We start from the raw sequence: 12795 nt of genomic DNA on the forward strand, positions 1-12795 counted from the left end.
TTTGTGGGAAACTACAGTAATACTCCGCTTAATGAACATTCGTTTAACGAATTTCCGGTTTAACGTACTATATAAAGTTAGACCAAAAATCCACATAACGTACAACCACATCCGTTTTAGCGAATTTTCTGGGTTTTAATTTGCTGGGTGAGGGACCGAACGTGGTAGTTTCGCTGTGATTGGCTGGCTCCCCACCTCTGTCTCTAGAGCTCCTGGAGCTGGATCCAAGATTCTTTAACAACGTCAGAGCAACCTCTTGCAGCGAAATGGCATCCATGAATGCTTGGAGGGACAGTGACAAGGTTGCTTTCAGGTTGCTCTGAGGTTGCTGGGAACACCACCTCTGGAGGTGGTGTTACTGTCTTATATATGCATTTATGTTCACAAAACAACATTTCTATTAGCTTTTTACAAACCTTGCCTCAAGAAAGGATTGTTTTGTAATGCATAAAGTGAAATCTTACATGGAATACCAAAAAATAAAGCAGAGATGAGATGAGCCACAGACGAAGCGGGAGACTTGCAGCCACTCAGCCGCTTCTTCTTCTTATGAACCTTTTGCTTGCGTGTTACTTTCATCATGATGTTTATGTTTTCACTCCTCTCTTGTCTGCTATAATGGATGTTGTATCTTAGTATTCATATACGCTCATGCCACGAAGATAACCTTGACTCCGTGGCACAGAGTGATAGTGAATTACTAATGAAATACTGCGGTATTTCATTAGTAATTCACTGTCACTCAGTGCCACGGAGTCAAAGTTATCCTCATGGCATGAGCGTATATGAATACTAAGATATGATATCCATTATAGCAGGCAATAGAGGAGTGGAAACAAATATCATGGGGAAAGACAACACGCAAGCTAAAAGGGTCACAAGAAGAAGAAGAAGCGGCCGAGTGGCCGCAAGTCTCCCGCTTCGTCTGTGGCTTATCTCATCTCTGCTTTTTTTTTTTTTTTGGTATTCCATAAAAGATTTCACTTTATGCATTACAAAACAATCCTTTCTTGGGGGCAAGGTTTGTAAAAAGCTAATAGAAATGTTGTTTTGTGAACATAAATGCGAGAATGTCAGAGAATTTGTACGTAGCTCCTCTAACTTCCAATGACTCATATGACATCATAAAAGTAGTGGTACACCGGTGGCCCAATATGCTGCCAAACGTATATATAATTTTTTTTTTTTTAACCCATGTGGTATGTTGGGGACCAGCCCAGAACGCATCCCCCCCTATTTCCATTATTTCCTATGGGAAAATTATGTCCGCTTAACGAATTTTTGCTCTACGAACGGCTTTTACACCCCCTATCCTGTTCGTTAAGCGGAATATTACTGTATATTTTTTTACATCTCTCAGACATCTTCCATTTCTCAGCTTTTTACTATGCAATCTTGTGCTTCGGATGTCATATTCTTCTCTCAGGATCAGTTTCTCATTATCCACTTGGTCCATTCCGTTGATCAATTTATAAACTTGTATCAGATCCCCTCTCTCCCTTCTCTGTTCCAAGGTTGGTAGATCCATAGCCTTTAGTCTCTCCTCATATGTCATCACTTCAAATTCTGGAACCATTCTTGTAGCCATTTTTTGCAGTCTCTCCAACTTCCTTATGTGTTTCTTTTTATGGGGGGTCCACACTACTCCTGCATATTCCATTCTGGGTCTTATTATAGTGTACTTATCAATTTCTTCATCATTTCTTTGTCCATGTAGTGAAATGCTAATCCAATATTCCTTAAAAAATTACATGTCTCTGAAAATTCTATCAATATGGCTTACTGGATGATTGTTTTTTTCCATCATCACTCGTAAGTCCTTTTTTTTACTTCCTCCAGTTCTACTCCATCTCCCATCTTATAGATTCCCACGGGTCGTCTTTCACTCTTTCCCATTTCCATGACATGGCTTTTGTTCACATTGAATTTCATTTCCCACTTTTTATTCCATTCCCAGATCTTATTTAGGTCTTCCTGCAGTATTTCATAATTCTCTTTTTGCTTTATAACTACACAGTTTCGTATCGTCTGCAAACAGATTTATGTAGCTGTTCACTCCTTCTGGCATGTCGTTTATATATATGAGGAAAAGTATTGAGCCAATACTTACCCCTGCGGCACTCCCCTTTCTACTACTCTCCGCTTGGACTTCATATCTTTAAGTACCGTCCTTATTTCTCTCCCCCTCAAATAATTTTCCATCCATCTCAATGTGCTTTCTTTTAAGCCACCCTTCTCCTCTAACTTCCACAGTAATCTTGTATGTGGCACTTTATCAAACGCCTTTTTTAAATCCAAATAAATACAGTCAACCCATCCCTCTCTCTTGTATTCTATCAACTATTCTAGAGTAGATACTCATTAAATTTGTTACACACGACCGTCTTTTTCTAAAACTAAATTGGTATTTGATATTAATTTGTTGTCTTCAAGGAACTCAATCCATTGTTTCTTTATTCATCTTTCACACATCTTGCATATTACACTAGTTAGTGATACCAGTCTGTAATTTAAAGGTTCTTCCTTCCTTCCGCTCTTATATATGGGAACCACCTCACCTCTTTTCCATTCTACTGGTACAGTTCCATTTTCTATTGAGCATTTTATGATGTATATAGGACTCGCTAGTTCTTCCCTACATTCTTTCAGTAATCTGCCTGATACTTCATCCGGTCCCGTTGCCTTCTCTTCATCCAATTCCTTCATTAACTCTTTTATATCAATCTTGGTTACTTTAACCTCTTTCATATAGACTGTCTCTCTATTACCCTGTGGCCTTTCAAATTTGGATTCCTTAGTAAAGACCTCCTGGAATTTATTATTTGATAATTCTGCCATACTTTTTGGGTCCTCCACCATCCTGTTCTCTCCTTTTAACTTTTCTATTGTTTCTTTTTGCCTAATTTTTCCATTTATGAATCTGTAGAACAATTTCGGTTGCTCCTTATATTTTTCGACAATGTCCTTTTCATAGTTCCTTTCGTCATCCTTCCTCACCTTAAAATATTCATTTCTCGCTGCCTTGAAGTTTTCCTTATTTACTGGATTTCTATTTCTCCTCCACCTTTTCCATGCTCCATCTCTTTTCTCCTTTGCCCTAGCACACCTTGCGTTAAACCAATCTTTCTTTCCTTCTTCTTTAGGTCTATACTTCGGGACGTATTCCCTGACTCCTGTTTTCTATATTTCCAAAAATGGTGTGTATTTACCTAGTTAAACCTAGTTATAGTTTTACAGGGCCTGGGCTTTAAGCTCGTGTGGCCCCGTCTCCATATCTACACTTATCCAATCTTACTTTAAAAGTGTGCACACTCGTTGCAGACACTACTTCTTCATCTAAACTGTTCCACGTTTCAATACATCTCTGCGGGAAACTATATTTTTTTATATATCTCAGACATCTTCCTTTTCTCAGCTTTTTACTATGCGATCTTATGCTTCGGATGTCATATTCTTCTCTCAGGATCAGTTTCTCATTATCCACTTGGTCCATTCTGTTGATGAATTTATAAACTTGTATCAGGTCTCCTCCCTCCCTTCTTTGTTCCAGGGTTGGTAGATCCATAGCCTTTAGTTTCTCCTCATATGTCATCTCTTCAAATTCTGGAACCATTCTTGTAGCTATTTTTTGTAGCCTCTCCAATTTCCTTATGTGTTTCTTTTTATGAGGGGTCCACACTACTCCTGCATATTCCAATCTGGGTCTTATTATAGTACTTATCAATTTCTTCACCATTTCTTTGTCCATTTAGTGAAATGCTACTCCAATATTCCTCAGCAAATTATATGTTTCTCTAAAAATTCTATCAATATGGCTTACTGGTTGATTGTTTTCTTCCATCGTCACTCCTAAGTCCTTTTCCTTTTTGACTTTCTCCAGTTCTACTCCATCTCCCATCTTATAGATTCCCACAGGTCGTCTTTCACTCTTTCCCATTTCCATGACATGGCTTTTATTCACATTGAATTCCATTTCCCACTTCTTACTCCATTCCCAGATCTTATTTAGGTCTTCTTGCAGTATTTCACAATCCTCCTTTTGCTTTATAACTCTGCACAGTTTCGTATCATCCGCAAACAAATTTATGTAGCTGTTCACTCCTTCTGGCATGTCGTTAATATAAATGAGGAAAAGTACTGGTGCCAATACTGACCCCTGTGGCACTCCGCTTTCTACTGCTCTCCACTTGGACTTCATATCTTTAACTACCGTCCTTATTTCTCTCCCCCTCAAATAATTTTCTATCCATCTCAATGTGCTTCCTTTTAAGCCACCCTTCTCCTCTAACTTCCACAGTAATCTTGCGTGTGGCACTTTGTCAAACGCCTTTTTTAAATCCAAATAGATGCAGTCAACCCATCTCTCTCTCTTGTACTCTATCAACTATTCTAGAATAGAAACTCAATAAATTAGTTACACAAGACTGTCCTTTTCTAAAACCAAATTGGCTATTTGATATTAATTTGTTGTCTTCAAGGAACTCGATCCATTGTTTCTTTATTATTCTTTCACACATCTTGCATATTACACTAGTTAGTGATACCGGTCTGTAATTTAAAGGTTCTTCTTTCTTTCCGCTCTTATATATGGGAACCACCTCAGCTCTTTTCCATTCTACTGGCACTGTTCCATTTTCTATTGAGCATTTTATGATGTTGTATATAGGACTTGCTAGTTCTTCCCTACATTCTTTCAGTATTGTGCCTGAGACTTCATCCGGTCCCATTGCCTTCTCTTCATCCAGTTCCTTCATTAACTCTTTTATTTCAAGCTTGGTTACTTTAATCTCTTTCATATAAATTGTGTGTGTGTGTGTGTGTGTGTGTGTGTGTGTGTGTGTGTGTGTGTGTGTGTGTGTGTGTGTGTGTGTGTGTGTGTATTTTACCTAGTTGTAGTTTTACAGGGCCTTGGCTTTATGCTCATGTGGCCCCTTCTCCATATCTACACTTATCCAATCTTTCCTTAAAACTGTGTACATTCGTTGCAGACATTACTTCTTCATTCAAACTGTTCCACATCTCAACACATCTTAGCGGGAAACTTTACTTTTTAATATCTCTCAGACATCTTCCCTTCCTCAGTTTCTTACTATGCGATCTTATGCTTCGACCTGCATATTCTTCTCTCAAGATCAGATACTCATTGTCCACTTGGTCCATTCCATTGATCAATTTATAAACTTGTATGAGATCCCCTCTCTCCCTTCTCTGTTCCAATGTTAGAAGATCCATAGCCTTTAGTCTCTCCTCATATGTCATCCCTTCAAGTTCTGGGACCATTCTTTTATCCATTTTTTGTAGTCTCTCCAGCTTCCTTATATGTTTCTTTTTGTGAGGGGTCCACATTACTCCTGCATATTCCAATCTGGGTCTTATTATAGTACTTATCAGTTTTTTCATCGTTTCTTTGTCCATGTAGTGAAATGCTATTCCAATATTCCTTAGCTAATTGTATGTCTCTCTGAGAATTCTATTAATATTGCTTGCCGGTTGATTATTTTCTTCCATCGTCACTCCCAAATCCTTTTCCTTTTTTACTTTCTCCAGTTCTAATCCATCTCCCATCTTATAGATTCCCACAGATTGTCTTTTACTCTTTCCCATTTCCATGACATGGCTTTTGTCCTCATTGAATTCCATTTCCCACTTTTTACTCCATTCCCTGATCTTATTTAGGTCTTCCTGCAGTATTTCATAATCCTCCTTTTGTTTTATAACTCTGCACAGTTTCGTATTGTCCGCAAACAGATTTATGTAGCTGTTCACTCCTTCTTTTTGTCTTATTTTTCTATTTATGAATCTGTAAAACAATTTTGGCTGTTCCTTGCATTTTTCGACTATGTCCTTTTCATAGATCCTCTCCTCTTCCTTCCTCACTTTAACATATTAATTTCTTGCTATCTTGAAGTTTACCTTATTTACTGCATTTCTATTTCTCCTCCACCTTTTCCATGCTCCATCTCTTTTCTCCTTTGCCCTGGCACACTTTGTGTTAAACCAATCTTTCTTTCCTTCTTCCTTAGGTCTATATTTTGGAACAAATTCCCTTACTCCTGTTTTGTATATTTCCAAAAATAAGTTATATTTCTCTTGCATCCCCTCAGAGTTTTCCATCTCCTCCCAGTTAGCGTATTTGAAATAGTTCTTGAGATTCTCAATATCAGCCTTTCTGTAATTTAATCACTCTCCTTTGTATGATTCATCTCTATCTTCTTTTCCCTCTTCTATATCCATTTCTAATATTACATGATCACTCTTTCCCAATGGGCACTTATATCTTATATCATCATTCATTTGTATAGCCCTTGCAAAAACCAGGTCTAATCTCGCTGGCTCATCGTTTCCTCTGAATCTTATGTTTTCCTTTAATCTTTGGTCCATCATATTATCTATCATTAGGTTTAGGAATCTTTCTCCCCAAGCTTCTTCCCCCATACCACTTTCATAATTTTCCTAGTCCACATCTTTACAGTTGAAGTCTCCTACTAATAACACTTTTCTCCTTTCTTTAATGACTCTTGTTAGACTCCTTATAGTGTCATCTATCATATCTTTATATTCTCGGTTGGTCCATGCATTCATTTTTGGTTGCACATATGTTACAATGATTGTTAAGTCCTAAAAAAGATTTTCAATATATTTGTAGTAAAAAAATTTAAGAAAAATAGATCTATAAGAGTTATTATAACATGCTCGTTAGTGTCTGTAATGATATGGTGGTGTTTCTAAATAACAATTTCCACAGTATGTTTATCACAGAAGATATATTGGTATTGCTAACTGGAATCAATATGTTTAAAGAATCTATATAAAGAAAAGCTAAGAATAGATGAAATAAGTGAAGACAGCATAACCAGATACAGTGAAGCCTCTGTCATTGAACATCTCACTTTTTTAACAAATTGGTGCCAAACAAAATTTTGAGCTCAAAATTGCCCCAGTTGTCATATCACAACTCAGTTGGTAAACAATCCATGGGAATGTCTATGAGCAAACAAATTGGATGATCTCTGGCCAAAATACTGATCAACTCAGCTTGCAACCTGTGCTCCCTGCAGTACATATCCTCTATCAAATGCTTTTGTGTGCTACTCAGCTGGAATAAACAAAGGATCATCATTGCTATAGTAACAGTGTCTAACTGATCTTCCTATGACATTTATCATGCATCACTAACCATCCTGGAATAGGTGAGGTGCCTCTGTTTTGTAATTTACTGTGATGACGTCACTAGCAACTATGGCGACCTTAACAAACCTCGTGTACTCTCATGATTCACTAAACTTGCCCTAACAGCAAAGCATCTTGGAAATAATTTTTCTAGTGTTCCACATATGTAATAAAGTTCTTATTTTATGTTTTCTTTGCATGGGTTAAACATTAGTGTCATTTCCAAGATGCTCTGCTGTTATGACAGGTCTCAGGAATCATGTGATTCCGCAGATGGTTGTTTGGGTCACCATATTGGCTACTGATATCATCACAGGTGATTGTAATGCAGAGGTGCCTCACCTATTCCAAGACAGCTAGTGATGCATGATAAGCTCTGTCTGAAAGATCAGCATATGCTGTCTTGCTGTCAGTTAAATGCTGTTAGTATAGTAACAACAATCCTTTGTTTACTCCGGCTGTGAGATATGTAAAATTATTTGATAGAGGAAACATGCTGCAGGGACTACAAGGTGCGTGCTGAGTCATTCCCTCAAATGCAGCCTTGAGGTGTAGGAATGGATTAATCAATTTTACATTGATTTCTCTGGGGAAAATGTTTTCAGTTTTCAAACGTTTTGGTTTGTGAACGGGCTTCAGAAATAAAGTAAGTTTGAAAAGCAAGATTCCATGGCACCTACAATTTCTAGATCCCAGTAAAAGAATAGGCACTGATGAAATATCAACAAGACTTCTGTGAGATTTGCTGTTGCCTTTGAAATTACTCTTCAATAGATCTTACCGCAGAGGAATTGTACTGAGTCATTGGAAATGTGCAAATGTCACAATGATATTCATGAAAGGTAACAGAAGCAAAGCTGGAAACTACAGACCCATTACTCTTACCTTGGTGAATATGAAAATTTCAGAGAGAGTCTTGAGAGATAAAATCACATCATTCCTTGACAATCACAAATTGATATTAGATAGACACTCAATGTGGTTTTTATAACAACAGATCTTGCTTCACAAATCTCTTGAAATTTTTTATTAAGATATTATTGAATTATGGTGAGCAAGTACTATCTCAACTTCAGGAATGCATTCAGTACTGTAGGCCTGCCACATAAACATCTTTTAATTAAGCCGAAAGCATGTTGAATAGGAAAAGAGTTGTCCTTGGGTTGAAAGTTGTCTAACCATTCAGAATCAACAATTAGTTATAGATGGAGAAACTTAGGACTGGCTTGAAGTAGTGAGTGGTGTCTCTCAGTTTTGGGTCAGTTTCTTTTTGTGATGTACATCAATGATTTAGGCTGCAGCATTGTATTCAAAATATCCAAATTAACAGTAGTATTAGACTAAAGGGTAAAGTACTCACAAGAGAAGACTGTGACACAATCCAGTGGGATTTAGGTAACCTAAGTACCTGGAGTGACAAATACAGGCAATCCCTGCTTAACGAAGGGATTACGTTCCTTAAAAACCCTTCGTCAAGCGAATTTTCATTAAGCGAACCAATTATAACAAGTTTAACCCCTGACTTGAGCTTCCATTGAGAGTAAACAAAGCAAGAGTGCATCATAGTACAGTAAAAGGTTTAATGAAAGTAAAAATTATGAAGTTAAACATTTGAGCAGTTTAATTTAAGACTGTCATTATAATGTACAATAATCTATGTATGTAAGTAACTTTATAATGTTAATGGTCTTAAATTTATGAAGGGAGGGAGAGAGAGCTGGCAACCTGTGGAATGTAAACAAGGGACGCATCATTGTACCACATACAAAACTTATGTACCACATTTTCACAAGGCTTTCTATTTTATCCATTGCAGAGTCACGAGTTCAGGTGGTTCTTTTAGCTTGCAAGGAAGATATGATCTCACCAGCCTTCTTAATAGAGTCTGCTGACTTGAAAATGGTAAACAGTAGATGGAGTCAAGCCATGGTGGGAAGCAATGCTATTAGTTTTCTCGCCTCTCTTGTGTCTGTGAATAATATTCAGCTTCACTTTGAGAGTAAGAGACTTCCTGGTCTTCTTAGCAACGTTAGGTGACTTTGCAGGGCATTTTGGTGGCATGTTATTGTTTTGAACTAGGGGGAGTGGGTGGTGCACGTTTTGTCCACGAGAGGTGCTGGTGTATTCAAAAGCCTGTCGACTTGCGTGATATGGCGGGGCTTTCAAACTTGGAAAAAATTACCTGGATAAAATTTCATTAAAGCGAGTTTGGTGTTCGTTAAACGAGCAGATGGTAGTAAAAGGAAACGTTCATTGTAGCGAAATTTCGTTGTGTGAACCTTCGTTAAGGGAGGTTCCTGTAGTTTTGAATTTTAGTGGAGATAAGTGTAAAGTAATGCTTATCAACAATAACAATATGAAATATAATTATAAATTACAAGGACAAAATTTTTTCCAAGTTCTAAAGAGAAGGATTTGGGCATAGTAATAACTGATTTGAAATGTCTTACGCAATGTTTAGCTGCGGGTCGTAAAGCAAACATTATCTTGGGATTTATTATGTGTAATTTTTATTGTAAAACAACTAAAATCATAACACATTTGTATTCTTCATTGGTGAGACCACACTTGGAGTATGTGGTTCAATTCTGGTCTCCATGTTATCAATAGGACATTAAGAAATTGGAGTGTGTGCAAAGACAAGCAAAAACACTAATTCCAGGAATTTAAAAAATTTGGTATGTTTTCCTTAAGAGAATAATGAATCAGAGATGATCTCATTATTCATTCATTCAAAATATGTTGGAATATAGATAAAGTAGATAATGAAAATCAAAGGGGAACACCATGCATAGGGGAATGCAGAATGCAATCTTCAAATATAGCGAAGTGAAAGACTATGCACAGGACAACACACAATGTAATATTCACATATAGCAAAGTGGAAGACCATGCTCCAGCAAAGACAAAATCACTGTTAAGTTTTTCAATCCACACATTTTTCATTCAATTTTTTTCTCACAGGTACTAGCAGTGTGAGTGATGTCATGAACTGCTTGACAATAAGCAAAAGGGTGTTTGATGACAACCTCTCCATTGAACTACAAAAGTTAGAAGAATCTGAATGCAAGAAAACTGCTTCTTGGAGTATTCCATGGAAAGAAGAAAATAATGCAACATTGGTATGTTCTTATAAATATGTGCTGCATGGTCATTCAATCACTGATGCTAACACTCCCTGATTGGTCTATGATTTCCTGTAGAATACTGAATTGTTCACCAACTTTACTTTATTTGTATAGAAAAATTATCTTTAATATATATATATATATATATATATATATATATATATATATATATATATATATATATATATATATATATATATATATATATATATCAGGTTATTTATATTTGGATGATCTGGTATTTTGTAATCAAATAGGTAAGGGATCATTCATTAGTTTGCTGGACTGTTAAAAAAGAACTTGTCTAGTTAGGAAAGCTTCAGTGCTCCTTTGTCTTGAGGCAGCAGAATGACTGGTGAGTGACAACATCAGTGCTTCTTTGTTCTGAAGCAGCAGAATGACTGGTGAGTGACATCAGTGCTTCTTTGATCTGAAGCGCTCTCTCTCTCTCTCTCTCTCTCTCTCTCTCTCTCTCTCTCTCTCTCTCTCTCTCTCTCTCTCTCTCTCTCTCTCTTGCCTACTTTGAACTTAATTTATTTTATGAATAATATTTGCAGGGCTGTCATTGAGCTCTTCTGCAATTATTAGAGCAGTCTGTCTCCTGTAGGTAGTTATATTTGTATACTCCAGCTGATTGACAGTCCCAAGTTGAGGCAAGATGTGGCAGGGTAAGATCTCATGGAATGCACCCTCTGAGATAAATATACTTTATAAAAGTAGTTCATCCATTTATATTTTCTTTTTCTTATGTTTTTCTTGTTTTTATACAATATTTGTTATTTATAGATACAGTGGTACTTTGACTTATGAGCTATCTGAGATATAAGTTTTTTAAGATACAAGCTATGATTTGATTCATTTTTTAATTTGAGATATGAGTGAAATTTTGAGATACGAGTCATGCATTGGGATGTTGCCTTTAGTTGACTGCTCAACACATCAGTTCAACCTCAGCTGAGCTAGTATTTATGTGTTTCTCGTGGATTTTATGCATTGGGAGTGTTTTTTCATCATGTTTTTATACAATATTTGTTATTTATAGATACAGTGGTACTTTGACTTATGAGCTATCTGAGATAGAAGTTTTTTAAGATACAAGCTATGATTTGATTCATTTTTTAATTTGAGATATGAGTGAAATTTTGAGATACGAGTCATGCATTGGGATGTTGCCTTTAGTTGACTGCTCAACACATCAGTTCAACCTCAGCTGAGCTAGTATTTATGTGTTTCTCGTGGATTTTATGCATTGGGAGTGTTTTTTGATCATTTTCACACTATTTACTCAATTTTTTTTTTTTTTAAGAAAGTGCAGTGTTAATTTACGTTTAATATTTACATGTGAATGGTACCTGCATCCCATCCTCCAACCCTCCTCCTCCTCCTCCTCCTCCTCCTCCTCCTCCTCCTCCTCCTCCTCCTCCTCCTCCTCCTCCTCCTCCTCCTCCTCCTCCTCCTCCTCCTCCTCCTCCTCCTCCTCCTCCTCCTCCTCCTCCTCCATTTACCACCATTAGCCAAAAACATCTTTCTCCAAAATAAAAACTATAAATAAACTTCTGCTTTTATTATATATATTTTTATGCATTGATAAAGTATACATGTGTATGTAACTGAAAAGACAAAAATAAATTTCTCCCATCTCTGCTTACTTCCTCTGACACTTATCACCAAGTGGGAATAATGTAAACAAACCTCTGTGGTGGCAGGAGTGCAGCCTCTCTCTCTCTCTCTCTCTCTCTCTCTCTCTCTCTCTCTCTCTCTCTCTCTCTCTCTCTCTCTCTCTCTCTCTCTCTCTCTCTCTCTCTCTCTCTCTCTCTCTCTCTCTCTCTCTCTCTCTCTCTCTCTCCTACTTAAGGGCAGCGTCCGGTTTGGAGACAGAAAAAATATGAAAAATAATGTTTTTTTTTGTGGAAAAAAATATGTGGTAGGTATACACGTTAGCTATTATTTCACAAAGTTTTATGGTGAAATGCAGACTGGTTTAAATTCCATTTAAAGGTCCCATATTCAACCACGTGCATTTGTTTACATCAGCAGAATAAGTTTTTTTTACTCAAAAACTATGAAAAAAAGGCAAAAATCTTAACTTTTTTTGGTGGACACGATACAGCAACACCAAAAGCAAATGTGTGTGTAGAGGTGGCATCAACCAAGGCCACCAGCAAGACTCAATAGGGAAAAAGCTATCAGAGATGGAGGTTGTTGCTGCATCTCTCTCTACCCACCTTTCAATTTAGCTACTTTTCACCTACTACCAACCATGGGACGGGTGTCTAAGAGGAATACGCAAAGGAAGGACACCTGGAATATGAGTATGGAAACTCAAAGAATAAAAATACAGCATGTTGAACCTGATACCTCAGATGCTCCAGTGCACATCCTCGTGTCAGCCACCAGCCCTCACCACCACCACACCACAGCCCACCACAGTGGGAAAGTACAGTGAAGGGGGTAAGAGACCAATGAAGGTGAAAATGAAATCTCAAGTGGCTGTAGA

General features: G+C 37.2%; 1 protein-coding gene across 2 annotated transcripts in view; it reads left to right on the top strand.

The window, feature by feature from the left end:
* The window catches only part of LOC123498659 (ankyrin repeat domain-containing protein 50-like), a 256664-nt gene that overhangs the window by 174137 nt on the left and 69732 nt on the right, over nucleotides 1-12795 (top strand). For both annotated transcript variants that reach the window (XM_045245976.1, XM_045245975.1), the window contains exon 5: nucleotides 10135-10292. In XM_045245976.1, the coding sequence (XP_045101911.1) occupies nucleotides 10135-10292 (158 nt within the window). The remainder of the gene's footprint in view (nucleotides 1-10134; nucleotides 10293-12795) is intronic.

Source organism: Portunus trituberculatus, chromosome 48 (genome assembly GCF_017591435.1).
Source record: "Portunus trituberculatus isolate SZX2019 chromosome 48, ASM1759143v1, whole genome shotgun sequence".
In the NCBI taxonomy this organism is placed as follows: Eukaryota; Metazoa; Arthropoda; class Malacostraca; order Decapoda; family Portunidae; genus Portunus; species Portunus trituberculatus.